The sequence below is a fragment of the Dryobates pubescens genome, chromosome 4 (genome assembly GCF_014839835.1).
Source record: "Dryobates pubescens isolate bDryPub1 chromosome 4, bDryPub1.pri, whole genome shotgun sequence".
NCBI classification, from domain to species: Eukaryota; Metazoa; Chordata; class Aves; order Piciformes; family Picidae; genus Dryobates; species Dryobates pubescens.
The window spans coordinates 23,498,305-23,522,954 of NC_071615.1; the positions used below are offsets into that span (position 1 = coordinate 23,498,305).

Sequence of the window (24,650 nt, forward strand, 5' to 3'; positions counted from 1 at the left end):
CAGTATTCTGTAACAACTCTGTAATAAATGTAGTAGAACAGATGTCAGTAAAGAAGCCTCAGTTTTATTTGAAGAATAAAGATGCTGTTCTTTGCCTATAAATGAAGTGATCTGTAGGTACACAAGCATTAAATTTTTGAGGGCTTGTCTACATTAGAAAATCATATTATGTTAGAACACACAATGGATCTCAGTGAAGAAAAGGGCGTATGTTTGACACCTCACCAGGTTAGGTCCCTGTGTATAGCTGTCTTCAATACAGAACACAGTTTTGTCCTTGTCTGCACTGAGTGCTTGGCGTGTTGTTTAGCTGACATGTATTTCCAAGTGTAGACAAGGCCTGATTCAGCATCTGAAAGAATGTGAGGGCATCAGTAACTGCTCTGGTATTCAATACTGTAACTTTCTGTACTGAGAAAATGAAGGTATCCTGCGTAGAGGACAGGTTTCAGAATACAGTGTTGAAAATCTAGGGACTTACTGGCACAGACGATTACGTCTTCAAAATGTAATGATGGAGCTTTCATAGCTGTGTGTGTCCACCTTAGTGTATTTGGATTCATATTTATCCATAATGAAACAAGAAGTCCGTAACACTTTTAATTAGCATAGACAAAACCCTTTATATTGGTGTTTTAAATGACTCCACACCAAATACTTCCTAAACGCAGTAAGACCTGGGAACTTTTCTTGATATAGAAGACTTAGGAAATTTGTGCTTGAATAGGACACTGCCATTTTGCATTGAAATGCTTCCTTTTAACTGAATTTCAGAATTCCTAATGTTTAAAAGTATTAATAAACTTTTCTCTTGTTCAAAATAATTTGAACTGAATTTTTTTTGAAAAAGGTATGCGAAAATTCACATCCCGATCATTGCCTCTGTGTCTGAGCATCAGCCTACAACATGGGTTTCCTTCTTTTTTGATCTGCATATTCTCGTGTGTACTTTCCCAGCAGGGCTGTGGTTCTGTATCAAAAACATCAATGATGAAAGAGTCTTTGGTAAGAGAAAATACTTTCAAATTGTTTTGAAAACAATCTTGCCTTCAGCGTGGTTCTGCTTCGGTGGTGTTTGCTCGTAGTGTGTTCTAAAATGGCTTGTTGGAGAAAAGCTTTAGAAGTGATGTGTTTAAAGGTGATTATTTAAAAGTTGCCTGCTGGCAGTGGTGTTTAAAACCATTTGGAAAAATGCAGAGAATGGTGAAATGGTGATGGAGTGTCATCCTAAGACACAAGATAGAAATATTTGTTGGTATGGTTCCGTTCTGCAGCTGGAGCTGGATACTCTTCCACATGCTGACCTTGCAAACTGTGTGTTGGGGTGCACTTCACAGTAGATGACAGCTCAGTGCAGAGGGAAGTTCCCTACCATGCATGGGTAGCAAGGCAATCAGTTCTTCCCTGGGTGTCTGGCACTCGTCCCATAACAGATGATGACTCAAAATGCCTTTTCTTTCTGCTATTTCAGTGAACCAGTTCACTTGCTTTGGAGCGAGTGCTGGGTAAGGCACAAGCCTAAGTGAGGATGTAGTATCTCTCCCTATGTCAGTGACAACAAATAGTATATTTGTTGAAGCTGTGCTGTGAAAGCAGACTTTAAAGTAGACTTTAAAGACTCTGAGGCTTGTAAATATGTAATTTGAAGCTATAGCCCATAATGAGCAGTAAAGATCACTTGGGTCTTGGGCTTTTACAGGAACAGGAAGCTCCAGACTAATATAGCTGCCTCTTAGGATTACCTAAGGCGTATGTGGGCAGTGGAAATTTACTATATTAAATCGAGTGACTCTGGGATGTTCTGTGCTGTGTGGCTTACAATGAGTTCATGTCAAGACCTCCTTACTGCTGCATCAACCTTTTAAGTCAGCACAAAGAGACTTGTGAATGAGAATGAAGAGCTGAGCTACTTCAATACCAAGTACAAAATATTTATGTAATATAATCTGATAAGTCAGTGTCCCTCCACGATTTCTGTGGCAAATCTTTCCCAAAAGTGTGTTGTTAAACTGAGGCACACAAATAATGAGCACTATCACTTGAACAATAGGTATTCCTACAGGCTTGTTTGTTTTTAAGAAAAGGGTTCTGAATATTTCTTACTATTGTGAAAATCATGGGGTTTTGAGGGGCAAGAGTGGAGGTAATGCTGTTCGTTTGTTCTGAGGCAAAACTTGCTTCAGAATAGGACTTGCAATAGTGTATTTTGTCTGTATGGAATGATAATGTAGACAATCCCCCAGTTTGTCCACAGATATCTCTAACAAATTAAAATCTGATATTGACATCCAAATCTAACACTTCCTTTTGCTTTTTCAGTTTCAGTAACTTGTTTGGTCTTGGGCTAATTGAGCTCTTCAAATTTCAGATTGCTATTATTCCAGTAGTATTTTTGGGGGGTGATGTTAAATTTCACTAACAATGCATCTTCTGGCACAGTATTAATGAATATGGAAGTGGAGGGTTTGTTGTTGTCCACAGTTGTCAAGATGAACTTCAGAAAGGGTTTGAGGCTTGAAAGGGATGAACATGAATTGAATTATATCTCTCTAAATTTAAAAAGCAGTGCAATGCAAGATGCATACTCAAGTCTGTATGTACACAGAAGCTCAACCCACTTCCAGAAGTATTTTTGTGGAGAGCATGTACATGTGCAGAGTGAGTGCTGTCATTCTGAATGTCATCAGTGGATTTGTTCCTTTGCAGTTGCTCTGTATGCCATCAGCGCCGTCTACTTTGCTGGTGTGATGGTTCGGCTGATGCTCACTTTGACTCCAGTGGTCTGTATGCTGTCTGCAATTGCTTTCTCCAATGTCTTTGAGCGTTACTTGGGTGATGATATGAAGAGGGAAAATCCACCAGTAGAGGACAGCAGTGATGAGGATGACAAAAGGAACCCTGGCAACCTATATGATAAGGTGAGGGAACAAAAATTAGGAGTCAGAAATCAGATTATTTTTACTATCTTGAATGCTTTTAGAGGTCTGAATCACTAGCATTTACATCTGGAACAAGTATTGATGATGTTCTGTAAGGTATAACTGATGTTCTGGAAAAGGTTGGCATCAGTGTAGAAGTGGTTCCTTCTAGCTTGACTACCGATGGGCCTTGAACCTAAAGGAAGCTGTGCAGTGTTCACCCAGCTTTCTGTAGAAGCAATGGCAGACAGTTGCTTCTTCTTAACAAGTTATAGCAGACCAGTGTCACTGAATGTTTCCCTCTTGTATTACCTCTAAGACACAGTGAAATGAAAGAACAATAGATTTTATGAAAAAGTATTCTATTCATAAACTTGCATACTTTCTTCATTGTGGAGAAAATGCTGTTACCTCTTAGGCTTTGTTATACTGACCCTGACAGGGTACGAGCCTCGAGTTTCCTCCCTGTTCCTCACAGTACATATCTGTGCCTTTCTCATTTCCACCTTGCCTTATAAAGGGTGTCATAGTGAGCCAAACCAAGGAGGTCATGCTTTGACCCTCATGTTATACCTTTCTGGGTTTTTTTTCCTTCTGAAAGAGGCTTCCAAGGAACCATCTTATTTTTACAAGTTGCTGGATTGTCAAAATGTCCTTGTGCATACTTGGTTAGTTTATGCTGCAGCTTGGTCTAGCTTTATAACATCCAAATGGGCGTCCGTGCATGTTTATGGGGCACATGTGGTGAAGAGAAAGGCATAAACTCCGTTGTCAAGGGTGATAAAAGTTGCCATAACAGATATATTTGTGTTTGTTTAGGCAGGCAAAGTGAGAAAACATGTATCTGAACAGGAAAAAACAGAGGAAGGGCTGGGTCCCAATATCAAAAACATTGTTACTATGCTGATGCTGATGTTGTTGATGATGTTTGCTGTTCACTGTACCTGGGTAACTAGCAATGCATACTCCAGCCCCAGCGTTGTTCTTGCTTCCTATAACCATGATGGGTAAGTAAGGTCTACAGGCCTGAAAATATTTAAAGGGCAAAAGCCTTTGCATTAGCAATTTGCTTTTCCTTCTTTTAATCACTCCTCATTACATTGTCACCTGAATAAAAATTTCCTAATAATCTACTTTTCAAAAAGAGAGAAGAATTTTCTGAAATACTTAATGTAAATACTTAAAACTGATCCTATCCAAAGCCACATCTTTAAAAGCAGTCCAGCTTCTGACCATTCAGCTGTCATTGGTTTTGACTTAATGATGCTGGAGACTGACTCCCTCAAAGGGAGCTGAACACATAAGAAATCCCTTACTTGTGACCCCATATTTATCATGGTGCAGTGAATGTGTTGCTGGTGTTTGTACCAATGTGAACAAAATGAACTCTGTTTCCAGCACTAGGAATATCCTAGATGACTTCAGAGAAGCATACTACTGGCTGAGGCAAAACACAGATGAGCACGCCAGAGTGATGTCGTGGTGGGACTATGGTTACCAGATAGCAGGAATGGCTAACCGGACAACCCTGGTTGACAACAACACCTGGAACAACAGCCATATAGCACTGGTAGGGGTGGCAGTTTTCTGTGGAGTAGAAACATGAACATGTTTACACTGCAATCAATGGGACATTCTAAATCTCTGATAGATAGTAGAATATTGAGGAAAAAGTCCACTGAGTAGAAAACATAGAGGTGGAAGGAACATATATTTTGCCCTGATTAGAACTTCAGTATAAAGAGCTTGGAGGCTGGAAGGGATCAATTTTGCGTTCCCAGTTTCTATTCTGTTTACTTAGCGTTTCCAAAACTACATTTCCACATCAGTTTTCCTTTGTGGGAGGATAGATAAAATCTAATATAACAGTTCCCCTTGTGATTAGTTCTATGGCAGCATACCTGGTACAAATACTTACTGGCACTAGCCAAACAGGGATCATTTCAGTTCAGCAGTGTCTCTCTGCTGATTGGATTTTTGAATGACATGTGAAAACTGACCATGTGAAACCCCAAATTTTCAGGCATTTTCAGTTATGAATAGCAATGGGTGTTGCAGATTTGATGCAATTCTTCTCACATTTGCAGGTAGAGAAAACATCTGTACATTTCCTTCTTGAAGAGTACAATATTTCAGTTTGGGTTGGACTTTGGAGTTTCTAAAAATCCACAATGGGTTTTCTTCATCTAGAATGAAAATGGGAGCTTTGGTCTCTCAAGTATTGATCTGTGGATCTGACAGACAGCTATGCAGATATCTAAGGTCTTTTTTTTGCTATGCTGCAGGTGGGAAAGGCAATGTCATCAAATGAGTCAGCAGCATACGAGATCATGAGAAGCCTGGATGTGGATTATGTCTTGATTATTTTTGGTGGTGTGATTGGCTACTCTGGTGACGATATTAATAAGTTCTTATGGATGGTGAGAATAGCAGAGGGGGAACATCCCAAAGATATTAGGGTAAGTGGAAACATACACAGGAAAACTGAAGCAGCTGAGTACTGCATTTCTCTATGTTCATCTCTACCACTGGTTGGTTTTTTTTCCTTCTTGAAAAAAATACTTGCTGTGTCTTCTCTGGTTGTGCTCATTGCTCCGCTGCTTCATGCAGCGTTACCTGAAAAACGTCTTACGGGCTGTCCAAGAACAGCAGGTGTGCAGAGGCTGCAGCCCACGTTCTTTCACTATTCATGGTTTTGAAAGGTGTGTAACCTTAAAAGCTTTTCACTCCTCCTGCATGATACTAAAGGTACAGAATATCCTCTGTAATTCTCGTGTGCCTCACTGGGCACCATTGCACTCCTGAAGCAGGAGCCTTCAGCCTGTTTAAACAGTTGACATTAGAGATGTGTTCAAACTTTGTAACAGTAGGAGACAAGTTAAAAGTGCTAATATTGACTTACGTGGAGTTTAAGTTATTCAAACATCTCAGAGATTGCTGAAGTTTCTAGTAATATTTTCTTAAGCCTAACAAAATCCTCTAGGTATGGAGCACAGGCTTAAGGGTGTAGCCCCAGCGCTTAGTTTGACCTTGCACTGGAGATGAAAATGGCAGAATTTTTGTTGTTTGAACACTGCGCACACACATGAAGTGTATGGTAACATTGCAGACCTCGTGCAGTTACCATACAGTTCTGGTTACCTTTCTGAAGAGTAATTTTGATAAATGCCCAACTCATTTTTACACTTTGTTGTCAGTTTTTCTGGTAACTGCTTACTGTGAAGTGACAGGACCTCTACTAGCATAATATGGCTTCAGAACTTGTAGAACTTCTACCAGCGTAACATAGATTTAGGAAGATTGGTCCACTGAGGTCTGGGTTACAGACTCTCTTTACCCATAATGAGCACCATTGTTTTCTGTTTTAAGACTAGCTTCAATCAGCTTTTAAACTGCGAAAGTCAGTTTATATCCTTCATGAAGGTTCTTGGTGAAGGGAATAAGAAATGACCTTAAGTAGTGGTTTAGTTTATACTGACTCTGTGTCTTGTTTTCTTTTCAAAGGAAAGTGATTACTTTACCCCTCAGGGAGAATTCCGGGTAGACAAGGCAGGTTCTCCAACTTTGCTGAACTGCCTCATGTATAAAATGTCTTATTACAGATTTGGAGAGATGCAGGTTAGTGCTACAACTTCTACTGAATCTTAATTGAAGTGTGAACAAACCTAAATGTTGCTTTGGTGTATTTTCCATCTTTTAGATTGAGTGTCATATATAGCATCAGAATCAGAGGCACAAGTCAGCTTTGCAAAGTAAAACACATCTAGGCATGGTCTACTGTACAGAACCTTTAGAAAAAAGCTTTTCTGCTGCCTTGTGTGGAGAGCTTTAGATTTTTTTCATAATTATAACGCAGAAGTGGAACTGGTCATTGAGTATTCCATATCCATCAGAAACTACGTGAGTGGTAGTTGTGTAAGAAGAGTGGAGATCTCAGAGTAGTTGCTTGCCTTTGGGACCTTCAAGTGTATGTGTATGGCTAAGTCTGCCTGGTTTGAGTTATTTTGGGGTTTGGGGTATTTTTTGTTTGGTATTTTCCCCCCTTTCCCCTCCTGTTCTGCCACCACACCAAGGGCTTTTCATTGTGATGTGTTGGCACAAGAATCCTTTTTTCAGCTAAAATTCATCTTATTTTAACATGGTGGGATCAGTTTGACCTGATTAGCATGAACTGTCTCCAGCTCATACGGGAAAGCGTGGAAGTGCACATTACTGTCCTATACAAAATGCACAAGGGAGCAGCTGTGCTAAAAAGCCATCACAGACTGCCACATGCCAGGCTGTCACTTGAGTAGTTTCATCTCTGCATGCAGACATGGGGTTTCTGTTGGGATATTTGTGCTGTCTCCTGCAGTAGCTGTAAGAGTAAGAATGAATTTGTCTCTTGATTGTAAAAGAAACTGTACAGTAATAACCAAGGCAAGAGAAGTGCTGTCCTTTGACTGGACCAGCTGAAAGCATGGGCTTGTGTTGTGAAGTACCACAGTTTGCAGAGAGTCAGTTTGGGTTTTGTCTTGAACTAATCTGGAACTGTTAATTTTTGCAGCTGGATTTTCGGACACCCCCGGGGTTCGATCGTACACGCAATGCTGAGATAGGCAACAAAGACATTAAATTCAAGCATCTGGAGGAAGCCTTTACCTCAGAGCACTGGCTTGTTAGAATATACAAGGTGAAACAACTAGACAACAGAGAGACATTGGATCACAAACCTAGAGTAACCAACATTGTACCGAAACAGAAGTATTTGTCAAAGAAGGTGGGTTCCCAGTGAGGTAACCGAAGGGGGGCAGGAGATGGCAGTTTGCTTTTAACAGTGAACCACAGAGCTGGTGAATTGCGTATTTCCACGAGCCAGAATGTCATGGATACTCTTCATGTTAGTGTCCAATATCAGACCTGTCTGCTGGTAATAATTGTTAATTTACTGTCTGCTTAACCTAAAAGCATGTGAAGACACAAGGCTAGATTTTTACTTATTTTTTTTTTTTAGGCAGAATGCTAACTGGAAATAGAGTGTGTCACTGGCTGTTAGAACTCTTAAGTCTTTCATGTACCTGGAAGTATAATCTCTGAAGTACATCAATTCATGTTCAGTAACTACGGCTCACTGAGTAAATAATGTGGAAGTTGCTTTCTGACTTTTTTGTTTGAAGGTAGTGATGCCTAGGAGTTTAAAAATGGCAATTTTGTATGAAATAAATTAAATATGAAACTTTTGTTGACGGAACTTTAGTGTCTGGCTGCTTACTGTTTGAAGTCATCTTCATGGTTTTAAGTGCTAGCTGTGGTGTGCTTCTTCAGCCTATTAAGAAAGATGTGTTTCCATGGGATTTGGGAAGGCTCCTTAGCAGCCCTCTCCTTCACATCATCTTTTTTCTATATATTCAAATATATGCTGCAAAAGGAATTACAGAATCCTGTCATCAGATACAAATGTAGAGGCAGTGAACTTAAACAGAGTGTGATGGAAACAAGACAGAGGGTAAAGATGCTTATTTTTGTGATTTGATGGAAGTTCATGAAATTAAGGTAGTTGGGAGTTGCCAGTGAAGCTAGACTGCTCTTGGAAATGATAAGTTTCCTGTGCCTGTCGTACGCTTACAGTAGTGCAGCTTCTGCTCTTAGGTGACAGGCAAGGCTGTATTTGTTAGTGACAGGTGCATTGACCCTATGTAAGCTCTGGGTGTGTCATTTCCCTGGCTAAAGACAAAAGTGCTTGCAAGTTCTGATGCATTACCAATCTTGCAGGACAAACAGGCTTTACCTGCCATTAAGAACCACAGAAGCAGCAAAGAACACAGGGGAAATGTCTAAACTAGGATTGCTTTAATGCGTTCTGAGGGCTCCTTAGTAGCCGCAAGTTTTCAGCAGTTCCTTCCTTATTGGCAATTCATCTCCATCTGCTATGACTCACAGGCTAGGAATGACATTGCTGAAGCTCAGAGATACCATATCTGGGTATTATGTATTCATTTGTATCTCACTTTCATAGCAATACTATTGTCATTGTTGTTATAAAAGTTGTGTTTGATCGACATAGTAGAGCCTGTTGCTAAGCACAGCAAAGTGCAGCAGGTACGGAGATGCCTGCTGTCTCATTTGTTGTGGCAGGCATGTTGAATGTACAGTTCTACCTCTACTATCTAACTGCCTGCCTGCCTTTACACAACTCTGAAGTTCATATTACCTAAGACTAACATTAATGCTTCCCCCATTACTACCTTAAAATAATAATCTAAAAAGTGCTGCTAGAGACATAGGAGCAGAAAGCACTAACTAGCCTGCAGACCGATAGCAGAGGACTAAAAAGTGATTATTCTGCTTTGCTCTTTCTTTTGAAAAATGCTTTGACAAAAAAAATACTCCTACCTATCCCTCCTCCCGTTGACTTCTCAGAGAATGTAACACTGCGAAAGATTTTTCCAACCCAAACTAACGCTTTACACCACTTCTACTCTGTGGGCAGACTGGAGCTTTAGCACCTCGGTTGTGCCTCGGCACAAGCTTTAAAAACAACGGCACAGCTCCTGTAGGCAGGCCTCGCAGAACCCAACGTTGGGCACAAATTAATGATGCCAGCTTTTAAAGTAATAACTGCCTAATACCTAGCTGAGGGTTTAGCATTTAAAGCTCTTTAAAAAAAAAATCAATCTAAAGATCAGGCAGTGAAATGCACATCATTAAACCGCGGTCAAGACTTAAATCATTAACTAATACATTTTATTCTGTTTTTCTTTTTAGACCTCCAAAAGGAAGCGTGGCTACATTAAGAATAAACTAATTTTAAAGAAAGGCAAGAGACCCAACAGGAAGACAGTTTAAATACACTGTTCTGATTGCTAATACGAAGCAGTTGTCCTTGAGATAACCAGTCTTTGCCTTTAGCTCGAGTCATGTTTCACAGCAACATGAGGGTACAGAACCATCATTGGTCCAGATTATTGTACAATTTTTTTCAGGCAATGTCTGATTAAGAATATTGGCTTATTGAGAACAGCTGTTTTAGATTTGTAATGTGAAGCAAGACAGAGCTGCTACCCAAGTCTAGCAGCGTTTTTTCTATTGGTACATATTATCCTTCAAATCTGTTGAGAATTTGGACTGACTGCACCAAAGAACCCTGTAATTTGGTCCTTGGCACATGCTCACTTGTCAATCTTTTTTTGGAAAACACTCTGCAGCTGAATAGCAGCAGTGTGTAAACTGGAATGGTGACGTCTAAAAATGGCTTGTTTGCAACAATTGAGAGGAAGCAGAGCTCCCTGACATTAAACTTGTTTTGAAAGTTACTCCCATGAATCTTTTTCAATATTTTCTTTGTGTCCTCTTACCCTTCCTGCAGGGTGGTTTTGATCTGGAGCCTAAGAAGGAAAGCTGCAGTTTCCACAGGAGATGAGGGGACAGATTAATTGGGCCATAGTGTAGATTGGATAAGGTGCTTTTGTTTAAGATGGGGTTGCAGTGTCACTGCCTTACGCCATCGTTTCCCAAGGTAGACAAGGCAAATGTTGCACACCGTAGACACAAGGGCTAAATTTCTATGTTCCTGAAAAATCTGAAAGGACAGTAATGAATGATACAGTAACCTACAGCTGAGGGCCAGGTAGCAACTGGTGCTTCAGAACAGAAATTTAACTATCCGAGGTAAATGTTTACAACAAAACAATACCCTGTTTGATGGGGGCGGGGGGAAGGCTGACAGGTATACAGACCCCTTTTACGTGACTATTGGAGGCAGAGGATTTGCAAACCTCTTCTTCCCCCCTCACTGCCTTTCTTACTGAGGGTCAAAGTTCTTCTGGAAATCTGTTTCTCTGCATTTTTATTTAGAGTGCTTAAATCAGTTGAAGAAATTCCTGCTCTAGTGCTCTTTGCTTTGTCTTTTATACCTTTTTTTCTTTTTTTTTTTTAAAGAATGGTGACAACTGTCAGATTAAATGCACTAAAATCATATAAATGGAGACTGAACATGTTCACTTTCCAGCTGGAAGAAAACTTTCTACAGACTTGAAAATTTTAATTAAAAGGAGAGGGTTTTGCAGTTTGTTTTTCTGCCACAGGTTGTAACTTTTTATAGACACAAACCTTGCATCAATAATTTGATGTACAATGCAGAATAGTATGTACCTTTCATGAAGAAAATGTAAATTGACAGTGTTCTGTGAGAATGTTACTGCTGATTTCTTTCCCAGGATGTAGAATATTCTTTTTCTTTTTTCTTTTTTTCTTTTTGATTTATGAACTCATTTTTGACTCTGATGGTTTATAAAGACCAATAATACAGCTGCAACATTTTCACAAAGGTAATTAAATCTGGATTTCTGGGCCCCTGTCGTTTGGAGATTTCATTTTATTTTGTTGCTTTAAAGCTCAATGCAGACCAGTTGTTGACTGTAGGGGAAAATAAAGTTAATTCAAGTTTTGTGTTAAGGGTGTTGTGTCAGTTTTGTTGGGATTAACTTGGTAACATGTTGCTCATAATCCTAGCGAGAGACGGAGTCGTTCAAATTCCACGGTGCAGCTGCTGTAATGAAGCCGCAGCAGCTACTTACCATCCTTCCAACTTAAATCTATTAAGCCAACAGCAGGGCTTCTGCTGTGAGGAAATGAAGGTAGCTACAGTCTTTTGAGGGAACTGCAGCCGTCTTCCCCACACACATTGCAGTGAATTCTTCTGGCAGCTGGAGCGGCTGGAGCTGTCGCCCTTGCTTTACTGACAGGTGGAAGGGGTGATTATGTGATGCATGACTTGTATTATCTTGCTTCTTCCAAGAAAATCTGCATCCTGCCCCCCCCCGCCCCCCTAAGAAATAGAATGAATCAACCAGGCTGGAAAAGACCTGGGGGATCATCAAGTCCAGCCTATTACCCAATACCTAACACCTCCTGACAACTAAACCATGGCTTCAAGATCCCCATCCAATCCTTTTTTGAACACGTCCAGTGATGGTGATTCCACCACCTCCCTGGGCAGCACATCCCAATGGCCAATCACTCTTTCTGGAAAGAACTTCTTCCTAACATCCAGCCTAAACTTCCCCTGGCACAGCTTGAGACTGTGTCCTCTTGTTCTGGTGCTGGTTGCCTGGGAGAAGAGACCAACCCCCCACCTGGCCACAACCTCCCTTCAGGTAGTTGTAGACAGCAAGAAGGTCTCCCCTGAGCCTCCTCTTCTACAGGCTAGGCAACCCCAGCTCTCTCAGCTTCTCAGCACAGGGCTTGTGCTCAAGAGCTCTCCCCCGCCTCGTTTCCCTTCTCTGGACACACTGAAGTGTCTCAATGTCCTTCTTAAATTGAGGAGCCCAGAACGGGACACAGTACTCAAGGTGTGGCCTAACCAGTGCTGAGTACAGGGGCAGAATGACTTCCCTTCTTGTGGCAAACAGGAAAAGTACCACCCAATTCTCTATTGGAAATAAAAAAGTAATACTACTAAGTTAATGGAGACTTAAGAGTAAGAAGAAATCATTAACTTGACTATTACACAATCACAGTCTACTATTACTATTCTCAGCAGCGTAAAGAGATCTTTTTTTCCCCTTATATAAATAAATATATATTCCATATATAAACAACCACTGTAACAGTTAGTAAGAACATCTGAAAGGCAGCAGAAAAGATGCTGATGGTCAGTCTGTGGTTTGCTTTAGAACCTGTGTTGTCGGCCTTGGTTTGGGAAAAGAAACAGGGTGCCCTCCCCTCTCCAGGGATCTTTACAGTTCTCTGTCAGATTCTTTTCTGCCACAGCCAACATTGCTCATTTTAACAGAGCAGAAAGAAGTGAATCCTGCCAGCTTTTACAGCTTTCTTTAAAGCTACATGAAAGGAAGATAAGCTAACTACAGGAATCTTAGCCCACCTGGGACAGTTATCTACCCCTTACCTGAACTTCTGTTCCAGCAAAGAACACCAGCATCTTGCATCATTCATTATCAGACATACCTTTCACACTAGCTTATTTCCTTAGCTACAGCCATGGTGAACCATTACTGCCACAAAACAGTAAAACCTGAAGTTAAAAAATGTTTTAAGTCAGGTCTGGTCTGGCCTTCAGCTGCTGAGGAACTAAAACTGCAAGTCTAGAAGCCAGTATTGCATAAATTCTGTATCACTTAATCACTGCTGGTGAAAGCAGGGAGGGCAGACAGCACTGCTGGTAATCCCCGAAGAAATATTTTGACTTGTGAAAGTAATTCCATAACAGAGGGGAAGAAAATCATTAATTAAGTATCTTCATAGCTTTGCTCTTGGAAAAGGACTTTGACTCAACTCCACTATGAATAAAACTGAAAATAATTTCTATTTGGCTATGACTAAACCAAGTGTGTCAACTGCTCCAAGACACAGCCTTGAAGCAATGCCGCAACAGGCACCGAGCAGGGCTGGGTCATGTTTCCTGTCCTATTTACAGCCAGTGTTGTTTTCTGTTCTGCATTAACACAAAAGTGTTCTGGTATGAGTTTCCAACACGCTGGATAATTGTTTAAGTTAAACCAGAACTGCATTATCAAACACTTGAAAAATGCTGACCAGGCACCAGGAGGCTTCTAAGCACATTTCCTCCCCCTGCAACTGTCCAACAGTGCAATCTAATCTAATCAAGGGTCTGTTAATAACAAAGATTAACTGAAATACCATTTTCAGAAAAAAGGGAACACGTTAACCTATTTGCTTTTCATATGTCAAAGTAAGGCCTACGATCCACAGCCTCTCCTAAAGCTAATTCTGCCCGGCCCCGTTTTCCCTGTGTAGTGCTGTCCAGTTTAAGCAGACTTACCCAGATAGTGTCCAGCAGTATGAACAGGGTGGAAAAAGCCCGCAGCACACCAGGATTCAGCTGTCAACCATTCAAACAGCTCACAGGTGCCCTAAGTACTGCACACAACTCCTGGGCATCCAAGGGGCTGTTAGCAGATAACCAGTGCTTCAGTGGAAAGAGAAAGGCCATCCCACTACTAAATGAAACAAGTCTTTTATTCATGAGCACTGTCATTTTAAATTCACAAATTATGAAAGGAAGGCAAAATCAGAAGAGACTGCCAGAGCATCTTTTAAATGATAAAGGTATAAACTTTCTTTCTGGACATTCCTAATCTGAGAAAGAAAAAAGTTGCATAGGCTTTCTACAGCTGTGCACACACACAAAAAAAACCAAAACTGAAGTACATGGAGGTTTTTACATTGCAATTTAGAGTGTACATTGGCTACTTGAAAAGGAAACTATACTTGCAAGTTCAAGACAGTGAAACAACCTACAGAGTAAGGCTTATGAATGTTTGCTTGTCAGTCCTGTAAAATACACTGAGCACACTACTATCAGGAAAATAAAATGAGACTTGTGACTCTTGTTCTGGAATCTCTTGCTGATTGGATCTTTTCAGAAAGGGCTGTCTTTATCTTTGCCTCTCCCAAGTTACATTGGAAAAGAAACAGTGGTAATGGCATCGGGATTCTTCACGGCATCAGAACAAAACATTCATCAGAGCACAACTGGAATGTTCTTGGCATGCAGAAACAACCAACCATGCAAACAGGAAAAACTCTTCAATAAATTACAAGCATAAAATTAATCAAATTTCTCCTTAAAAGAATGGCTACAGCATCTTCGTAGCCTTGACAGTCATACCATCAAAGCTGAAAGAGGTCTACTCTTTCAGCGGCGCAGGCCTGCATGCCTGACAGAGAGGTTTTCAATGGCTGCTTTTAGTGAGTATGTGGCTTGTTCTTTGGTGTGTGGAAGTCAAAGTTCTGGGAAGATGTTCCATGTGTTTCATTCTGCATTCTCGACTGCTGCTCATGATGACATTACAAACTGTATGAGTACTTCTCACTACTACCAGACTGACCCCTAGAACGAGAGCGGATCCATTACAAACTTAATCCTTACAGATGACAAAAGGTTCTCCTGACGATACTTGCTAGCACTTCCATGATTACTACGACAGCATCAGTTTGGGTTTGTTGCAGGAAGAACATCAACTATTCCTAAAAAGAGGATTTTTTTTTTCCTCCTAAGAAAAGAAGTGTCAGTTATAAACCCAAGCTCATACAGCCTTTTCTAAAATGGGATTTAAATCATTTCTAACATGAGTCAATGTGCAAAGAAAGGATATGCAAGTGGACACAATAGCATTTAGGAGGAAAAAGGAGCCACACCTTCATTAAACAGTGATGTGAAGGTCAAACGTAAAGATCTACCATTTACTCTGGCCAGATGACCAATGGCCATGTGCCCTCCTGCACACACTGCTGCTGAGCCTTCTGAGTCACTCCAGAGATTTTAACATTTGCCAAAGTAAAGTGCAGGATGCACGAGGACAGATGAGCCGTGCTTTGACCTAAATATACCTGTGTAGTAGCTATAAAGCATAAGGTGTTGTATTAAGGAAGCAGACAAAAGGCACAAAATGAATCAGTACTACAGAAAGGTAGGCAATCCATGCTACTGTCGGTTAGAAACGTAGTGGTTTCCTTATGGGGCACTGTAGAAAGAAGCACTGAGCAGAAGTCGGCACATTTTGCATTTGCCTTTTGTTGCCACTTTTCTCAGAAACGCCTTTCAACAAATACCAACTAAAAAGCAGCAAATCCTTAACACACTTTTAGAATCCACCTTGGTGTCACAGTGGTTACCTTATAAAGCACAATCAAGCTACAGGATTCTTTACTTTTTTTTTTAACTTCACAAAACCAGATTATATCCCACTTTCTTTGTTTTATTAATAAAGTTTTTAATTCTTAATATTTTATTGTAATAATTTCCCAAAGTTACTTTTCTAGCAGGCTAGTTCTATCACCTCTACTTATCCAGGTAATTTAATCTTGAAGCAATCAACTGGGTCAGAAGCAAAAGACATCAAAACACAGGTCTGCTTGGAGCCTTAATAGAGACTTAAGGCCTCTGACTGGCTGAGCTCTCTCACCCCCAGAGCAGTGCACAGAACCTGCCCTCTTGGCTGGTGGGGAAGGCTCAGGCCCCTCATAACAGGACTCCCTGCCCAACCTCTGCGCATCAGTGCACAGCTCCTTTCAGCCTGAGCACAACACCGGTGCTGTAGGAAGGCAGGGCTGCAGTATGGGGTGCCTCAGGCACAGCCTGATGGCCTGCTATGCCTCTTACCTGGGGGTGGGAAGCTGAGGCAAGAGTGAGCTGGAGCACCACAGCTACATCTGCTAGAAGGGATTTAGTGGAACATGTAACCCAAAAGCATTGGCACAACAGTAGACAACATTATACAGCAAGATCAAACATGACCAGAGCATCTGGCTCACTGCTGACCAGTGATCTATTAAGCAGCTGCAAGTATGAAGAAACAAAAAAGTGAGGACACAACAGGTTGGTGCAAACAATGTTCTTGAGAAGGTATTGCTACTACTTACAAGGTGGCAGAACATCCACACTCGTGACAGGAAACATGCTCTTAAACCAGCCTCCTGAAGAGTGCGTGCGCTGTCCGTGTGTCATTCCTAACGCCAGAGTGAGCTACTCACGGACTGCTCGGCCACAGCGACTGCCATAAGTGACGTCACGTTGGAAGTGCAAAACCGTTTTGGCAAAAGTGAAAAATAGAAAAACTTGAACCAGTACTAATAAAAAAGTATTTCCTTAAATACTAGCACAGGGCCTGATCCTGCAAGCACACAACTTGGGGAACCCCAGCCGAGTCCAGCTGGAGTTCTATGCCCTAACACTTAAAGGTCTTTAAATCGCTGTTAGTGTTGGTACTCGTTTACGTGTAGTGTAAATAATGCGCACACAGCCACCTCCACGCTGTGTGTGCCTGGGGGGGGTGTGCCTGTTTGTGTATCCACACACACGGAATGGCTCTTGAATGAACTTGAGCTCGTGGTTGTTTTGAGATTCACAGCATATAGCCTCTTGTTTGTGTTTTCTGGTAACGCGACCTACTCGGTGACATCTTGAAGTTACACACTGTTATCATTTCAATGCTTTAAGGTAAAGATAGGAAGCAAGTGCTCTATCCCATCAGTGGGTCTTCCAGAGAGGATTCAAGTATAGCCAACCATCGCCCTGCAAGAAAATTAAGGAGCTTTTACAAACAAGACTTACACACGCTGGATCTGTCTACCCCCACATGAAGCTAACATAATGCTGACATAATCAACACAAGAAACTGTCCCTGCCATCTGACAATTCTGTGCTTAATGAATTAGGAGAATCTGGGCAAGAAGGCAAAAAAATACAAGGGGTAAGAGATGCTACAGATGAAGTGCTGGTTTTAATAGCTGCACATACTAGCAACTGTTACAACATGGTCACATAGTAATTCCTCCAGTCTTCCCGCGCTCCTTTCCTCTAAGAAAGGGCACAGATGAACTTGGTAAGATCTGTTTCATTTCAAGCAGATGAAACCCAAAACTTTGTTTACAATGCCCATGCCATGAAAATGATCAGGGAGCTGGAACACCTCTCCTATGAGGCTGAAGGAGCTGGGTTTATTCAGCCTGGAGAAGAGGAGACTACAGGGAGACCCTAGTAACAGCCCTCCAGTACCTGAAGGGGGCCTACAAGAACACTGGCAAAGGAACTGTTTACCAACTCCTGTAATGACAGGATGAGGGGCAGTGGTTTTAAATCAGACAAGAGTAGATTTAGGTTGGATGTCAGGCAGAAGTTTTTTACCATGAGGCTGGTAGAACGCTGGAACAGGTGGCCCAGGGAGGTAGTTAAGGCCCCATCCCTGGAGCTATTCAAGGTCAGGCTGGACAGGGCTCTGGACAACCTGATCTAATGGAGGATGTGCCTGATCACTGCAGGGGCGTTGGACTAGATGACCTCTGGAGGTCCCTTCCAACCCAAACCATTCTGTGCTTCTGTGCTTGCTTACTTTGAACAAATGTCCCTAGAAAGCATTTGCTTTAGTACAGCTGAGCTTAGCAGGGGATGCAAGTAGACAGCATTTGCAAATTAAGGTGTGGATTTTGAGGTAAAACACATTGCTTAAAGTGCCTAACTAGCAGAAATTAAGGTTAAAATGACTCTAACTCAAGGAAAGTGAATGAGACTACAACATGGACGTGGAAAACCCCATTGCTCTTCTAGCAAAGCCTGGCTGGCAAACATTAAACAACCAGTGGTGTGTAACAACACCAGCCCAGGGTAAAATGCCCAGACAAATGCATTTGTACCAGCCTCCTCCTGCATGCAGAAAACATGCTCCAGGGTCTTTAAAAGAAGACAACACAAGTACCTCTTTGGCAAAATATTTTGGTTTCCACGGTGTTGTAAGTGCCGCACGCTGCCTCTCCTCTGCTCGCTGTCTCTCTTCCAGGCGGTGCTTGTGCTCTGTTGCTGCATCGATGTCACCTTCTTTCAGAGAATTGGTGACGTGCTGCCAAAGGTGCCTGTGGGAGGGAGAAGGAGCACAAGTGACAGGCAGCACGTTTCTGCCACAGCTGAGTGCCTGGCTGGACAGCAGTACAGGGACAGGCAGGCTGATGCTATGGTCCCTGGGACGGTTTTGCACGACATGCAGCTTGTGAACCACCGCTCTCCTGGGGTACTCATTGTGGTTGTGGATGAGACCTTTGGATTTGCTCACCTCCTAGCATTCTGCCATGCAAGTAACGTTCTCCATGTTTTTTGTTCATCTTCCTGACTTCCTGAGCACTTTCTCTCAAAGCAGATCTATTTATTTGCAGTTAATTGTTTGAATGAAAAGGGAATGTTGGCCAAAAGCACATTGCACTGGGACACTGAGAGTTCCCACCAGGCTGCAAACCGAAGAATCCCTGCATTGATTTCAGGGAGCCCTTCCAGGTCTGTGCTCTGTATTCCCAGACAACAATAGTTATCATTTTAAAACCAAACTTGTTTTTCACATGCCTGACTGCATTCAGATGCAATAGCTCCTGACACTGGATTAGCCTAGCAAGAACTTTGCCTGAAAACTGGGAAGAAACTGACTATGGCTTGCACATTTCCAGGAGTGTTTAACTGATTTTCTGTTCACAATGTGATAAACTGGATATACCCTGCAGATTCATTGAAGAGCTGTTTATAAGTATCCACAAATAAATAAACAAATACACTGCAGAGCTACTGATTTCATTATTTACTCCAAACTTTGCTCCAAAACTACAGGGGAAAAATGAGTTAGTGATAAGCAGGCATGTCTATGAAGTAGGAGAATTGTATCTGACCCTGCACAATGGCTCAAGCCATGCCTCTGCACAATAAACAGAACATATTTACAGACAGCAAAATAAAGCTCAACTCCTGCTTTTAAACCTTCAAATAAAATGTTCCTAAATTCAAATGATTCTATTGATTTTTCTGAAGATAAGCAGCAAGTAACAGGACAAGTGCTTTTCTAATGCACCCGGTAAGAGTTAGGTATGCCAGGTGGGTGCTGAGAGCCTTAGTACCACGTGTCTTTGGATGTGTGGATGTGGGGGGTGTATTTGTATCCCACATTGCAAGGCATTTTACACTTTTAATGCAAATACATATTCTGAAACAGTTGGGAGGGAATGTGGATCTCCTGGAGGGTAGAAGGATGCTGCAGAGGGACCTGGACAGGCTGGGTCAATGGACTGAGGCCAATGGTATGAGGTTCAACAAGGCCAAGTGCAGGGTCCTGCGCACCCCATGCAGCGCTACAGACTGGGGGGTGAGTGGCTGGAGAGCAGCCTGGCAGAGTGGGAGTGCTGGGTGACAGCAGCTGAGCATGAGCCAGCAGTGTGCCCAGGAGGCACAGAAGGCCAATGGCATCTTGACTTGTATCAGGAATAGCGTGGCCAGCAGGACTAGGGATGTAATTCTGACCCTGTGCTCAGCAGTGTGGAGGCCTCACCTCGAGTACTGTGTGCAGTTCTGGGCCTCTCACTTCAAGAAAGATATTGAGGTGCTGGAGCAGGTCCAGAGGAGAGCCACCAGAGTGGTGAGGGGGCTGGAGGGAAAGTTGTATGAGAAGAGGCTGAGGGAGCTGGGGGTGTTCAGTCTGGAGAAGAGGAAATTTAGAGAGGACCTTATCACTCTCTACAACTACTTAAAAGGAAGTTGTAGTCAGGTGGGGGTCAGGCTCTTCTCCCAGGCAACTTGTGACAGGACAAGAGGGCATGTTGTGAAGCTGTGCCAGGGAAGGTTTAGGTTGGATGTTAGGAAGCACTTCCTCATAGAAAGGCTGATTAGGCACTGGAATGGACTGCCAGAAAAGATTGGATGTGGCACTTGGTGGCATGGTTTAGCTGATGTCATGGTGCTAGGTCATAGGCTGGACTTGATCTCAGAGGTCTTTTCCAGCCTCAATAATTCTGTGATAAACAAGATCAAATTCTAGTGTGAATTACAAGGCGCAACATTACTTGTAGCAAACTCACTAATCTGACCCCCGTGTTACACTCAAAAAGCAGGTGGGAACACTGCATTACCAGTTCTCAAACGCTCATTAAAACCCACACAAGCATTTTCTCCCTCCACAAAACTGCTGTACATGTCACTGTACAGTAATCTGTGTTCCAAAGAACCAACACACAGCTTAGAATCATTGAGGTCAGAAAAGACCTTTAAGATCATCGAGCTGCCTAGATCTGTGCTGCAGGAAGCAAGGCATTTTTGAACCTCAGCATTTATAACTGCAGCTTGCTTCCCTGTTCTCTTCCCATCCAAGTTTCACAAGCAAAGCACTGTCCCACCCCTGCCCTTACCTGGATTCCAGGGGTCCTTGCTTTGCTATGGGCCTGATCTTTTTCCTGATAACAGGCAGTTTGTTTGTGTCAATCACTTTGGTTTCTCCATTGCTGTAAGTAAATTCCAGCGTCCCGTTCCATTCTCCCTGTGCCTTGCACACAATGGTGTTAGTGGGATTGTGTTTCACTTCAGCTGTAACCCTAATTCAAGAGGGAATTAAAAAAAGGCCATAGAAATATCAGCTTATGAAAGTACTGCCACAGCTAAGGCTACAAGCAACTTTCTACATCTACAAAGCCATTTTTCAAGCAAAGTAGCAATACTCTCTCCAAAGAAAGAATCAACCCAAGAAAGCTGTCCCAGCTTTGGGATGATGCTCTCCCAAAGCACAGCAGTAATTCCACACAAACTCTGAGGCTCAGCTCTAAACCAGAACTGTTCACCTCATCAGCCTGAAAAAACAAATCCTGATATTCACATGAGATATTCAGTACAAATTATTTTCACACCTGAAGATAATGCTGCCAGATACCTATGTCAAAGACTTCAGATACCTTTATTTTCTTCTTTAGCTCTGCAAGTTTATTTCTCAGCTGCTGAGAAGCAATGATTAAAGTTACCTCAGTATTTCAAGATCTGGTCTGAGAAGGAGCAAAGCATGTAGGGCTGGAAAACCAAAATGCAGTTTCACATGTGTGTGTGTGTCTCTGAACAGGCACACACACGCTGCCGTGTCAAGTAATCTGTAAACACAGAGAGCACGAACTTCCCCAATTTTCACTCCCCCTGATGGCACCAATTATTAACCTGCACCTTCTAGAAAAGCCCTCTCCAAACAGCCCATGTTGGTATTTGCCTGAAGACAACACTAAAGTGCCTGACACACATACAGAAGAATGAGACCAACTGAACCCAAGCAGAGGTAACCATGCAAAAGCACAACATTCTCAGAGACAATGCTACTGTCTGCAGGCTGTTCACAGCCTTAATAAAGGGGAGCCAAAGACACATGAATAGTATTTTCAGCATCTGGAATTTCAGTGCAGAAAGGGGAGGAGTCCCCAGCAGGAACCTACCACTATGGACAGTGACACACTTCCCTCCTCCATACAGGAGCTCCACCTGGAACACTAGTTCATCTACCAGACTGACACAGGAGCAGCAGCTGGAGTAGCAGGAAGGGTGCCTTTTCTGCTGACATTTTTCTGATCCTGCACTTTGAGCAATTTTTTTCAAGCAACAAAGCCTGGAAGAATCCATTCACTTCAGTTTAATGACACAAATATATTGAAATCAGCTAAATGATATCAAATGCATAGCTACAATGAACTGTGCTCTAAAGCTATAAGCCAGCTCAGACACTAACAGGAAAAGAAATTCAGATATCTGTCTGTAAAATACTCCAACAGAAGACCCAAACAGATGCCCAGAAGTCCGTCCATTGAAATCTATTAGCAGGTAAACAAGAATAAGATGAGGTAACTGCCATACCTGTGAACCTTCCCTCCATAGAAGGGCTTGGTGTGGAAGGTGACTGTAGCAGAATAGCCTGTTCTGGCACAACTGATGTTGACTTTCCCTCCGAGCTCCACCCATGGGATAGTAAGTATGGAGCGAGCATAGGCACTAGGCAGGGTGAAAACATACTCTTCCTCATGTTCCATCAAGTAAAGAACACCTACATGGGAAGAAGGTTGAAAGTGAAATGCTGAAAGTTCAAAGATAAGACCTGAGAGTCACTGACCAATGACTGCCAAAAAATGTGCTTCCACAGGGAGCACAATGCATGACTTGCCTTGCAGGGGATTACTGTCTGCTAGGACAAAAAGTCTGCACTCTGCAACAGCTTTCTTCCAAGAAACATTTTTAGAAGCACATAATTGGAGTGCATACCCAGGGGTTCTTCATGCTACCAAACAGCTTATCAAGCTGTGCCAGGGGAAGTTTAGGCTCGAGGTGAGGAGAAAGTTCTTCACAGAGTGAGTTGTTGGCCATTGGAATGTGCTGCCCAAGGAGGTGGTGGAGTCATCATCCCTGGAGGTGTTCAAGAGGGGATTGGACGTGGCACTTAGTGCCATAGTTTAGTGGTCATGAGGTGTTGGGTGATAGGTTGGACTTGATAATCTTTGAGGTGTTTTCCAACCTTATTTATTCTATGATTCTATGAAAATCTGACTGGATTACTCATTTTGTATTCTTGAGAAGCAACAAACTGCCAACACGGGGGGGGGGGAGTAAAAAGTAACATTTGCTGGCAAAAGTCACAAGTGACCATTCACTAGTGGTCACTCACTGTCCTATCATAACCTCTCTCCCTAGAAACTATGGGCTTGGCCAAAGGATTCTTCAGTTTTCTATTCAATCAGCAAAACCCAGATCCTGTCCACTAGTTTTTTACTGATGTATTTGTCAGTGGGAGTGAAAAGTTCTCTCTAGGTCTTAAGAAAACTATCCAGACATTTCCAGTAGGTTGCTCCTTAATTTCACAGCACCTGGTTTCCTACACAGCTCTTGCAAAAGTCTTGCATGGTCAACCAGTCACCAGCAGGGCCACTGCTCTGTTACCACCCACATCTCTACCATGCAGAGAAAATTACTGGCAATTCATTATAATTCTGCAAAGGTTTCTCCACCCTCAGCAGGAAGAAGTTTTAACTAAAACCAACACTGTGCAGCAGCAGTTTTTCAAGATTTGGAACTACAAAAAATGTTACACATTTGATGAGATCCCAGCTTCCCCTGGGGTTAATGACCCAGCTCTATACCCTACATCCCTGCTACGGCTGCAGTTTGGTCTTCAGGATGACAACAAACAGGAGATAAGACTAGGTAGAAGGTACCTTAAACCTTGCACACACTATTAGTTCATGCCAAATATCTGTAGTATATTTTGAATTAGATTCACATTCTCTTGTGCCCTATTTAATAACTACCCAAAGGCAAAAATTACAGCTTTGAAAATTATTTTCCACAAGGATTTAGAATAGAATAGAACAGAGTAGATGTGAAGAACCACCTCCCTAGACCTGTTGGACACACTTTTCCTGATGCACCCCATATAGAATAGAATAGAATAGGACAGAATTAACCAGGTTGGAAAAGACCTCAGAGATCATCGAGTCCAACCTATCACCCCACACCATCTAATCAACTAAACCATAGCACCAAGTGCCTCATCCAGTCTCTTCCTAAACACCTCCAGGGATGGTGACTCCACCACCTCCGTGGGCAGCACACTCCAATGGCCAATCACTCTTTCTGGGAAGAACTTCTTCCTAACATCCAGCCTAAACCTCCCCTGGCACAGCCTGAGACTGTGTCCTCTTGTTCTGGTGCTGGTTGCCTGGGAGACGAGACCAACCCCCACCTGGCTACAGCCTCCCTTCAGGTGGTTGTAGACAGCAATAAGGTCTCTTCTGAGCCTCCTCTTCTCCAGGCTAAGCAACCCCAGCTCCCTCAGCCTCTCCTCATGGGGCTTGTGCTCCAAACCCCTCCCCAGCTTTGTTGCCCTTCTCTGGACACACTCCAGCACATTCCAGTAGCCCATCACAGAAAGCACTGAGAACCCAAAATTATTTGGCCAAAAAAGAAACTAGTAACAAAAAAAAAAATCCTGGCATAGCAATGTTATCTGTTTAGAAATAAAATGAGCTTGAGCCAATTTGCCTTCACCCTGGGGCAGATAGAAGACAACCACAGTGGCAGTGGTATTGATTAGCTTGTCCATCTGTTAAAGGAAATACAACACTAATTTTGCAAAGTGATCTAATATCTAAAGACAAACAAGCATGAAAAAAAAGAACAAAGCACTACTACTCCCACATAAAACTACACCCTTAACACTGTACGAAGAGAAACAAAAAAATCATTGGAATGTAAAAGCACAAAGCTCTAACAGAATCACCTTAAATATTGGCTCCAATGACTAGAACTAAACACAGGCACAGGAAGTTCTGCAATTTGTCACTTCTGCCTTCTGAAATGTTCCACAGGAGAGCAGCTTTTGCAAACTAGAACAGTTTCATGCAGTTATTCTCAAGACCTCTGCACCTCAGCCTGTCAGCAATAACACAGCC

The 24,650-nt window shown here is 42.3% G+C and overlaps 2 protein-coding genes across 4 annotated transcripts in view; one reads left to right on the forward strand and one right to left on the reverse strand.

Moving 5' to 3' along the window:
- The window catches only part of STT3B (STT3 oligosaccharyltransferase complex catalytic subunit B), a 48,691-nt gene extending 38,085 nt beyond the window's left edge, over positions 1-10,606 (forward strand). The window contains exons 9-16 of the mRNA XM_054160937.1: positions 851-1,005; positions 2,707-2,918; positions 3,738-3,925; positions 4,317-4,488; positions 5,204-5,377; positions 6,423-6,536; positions 7,465-7,677; positions 9,663-10,606. Of these exons, the coding sequence (XP_054016912.1) occupies positions 851-1,005; positions 2,707-2,918; positions 3,738-3,925; positions 4,317-4,488; positions 5,204-5,377; positions 6,423-6,536; positions 7,465-7,677; positions 9,663-9,743 (1,309 nt within the window). The 3' untranslated portion in view covers positions 9,744-10,606. The remainder of the gene's footprint in view (positions 1-850; positions 1,006-2,706; positions 2,919-3,737; positions 3,926-4,316; positions 4,489-5,203; positions 5,378-6,422; positions 6,537-7,464; positions 7,678-9,662) is intronic.
- A 3,277-nt stretch (positions 10,607-13,883) lies between these two features.
- OSBPL10 (oxysterol binding protein like 10) overlaps positions 13,884-24,650 on the reverse strand; it is a 98,373-nt gene continuing 87,606 nt past the window's right edge. For 2 of the 3 annotated variants that reach the window (XM_054160940.1, XM_054160938.1), the window contains 4 exons: positions 22,066-22,252; positions 20,592-20,774; positions 18,134-18,287; positions 14,989-16,953 (listed from right to left, as the gene is read on the reverse strand). In XM_054160940.1, coding sequence (XP_054016915.1) covers positions 16,909-16,953; positions 18,134-18,287; positions 20,592-20,774; positions 22,066-22,252 — 569 coding nt within the window. In that variant the 3' untranslated portion in view covers positions 14,989-16,908. Of the gene's footprint in view, positions 14,770-14,988; positions 16,954-18,133; positions 18,288-20,591; positions 20,775-22,065; positions 22,253-24,650 lie in introns of those variants that run through there. The other variant, XR_008462227.1, reaches the window with a different exon arrangement.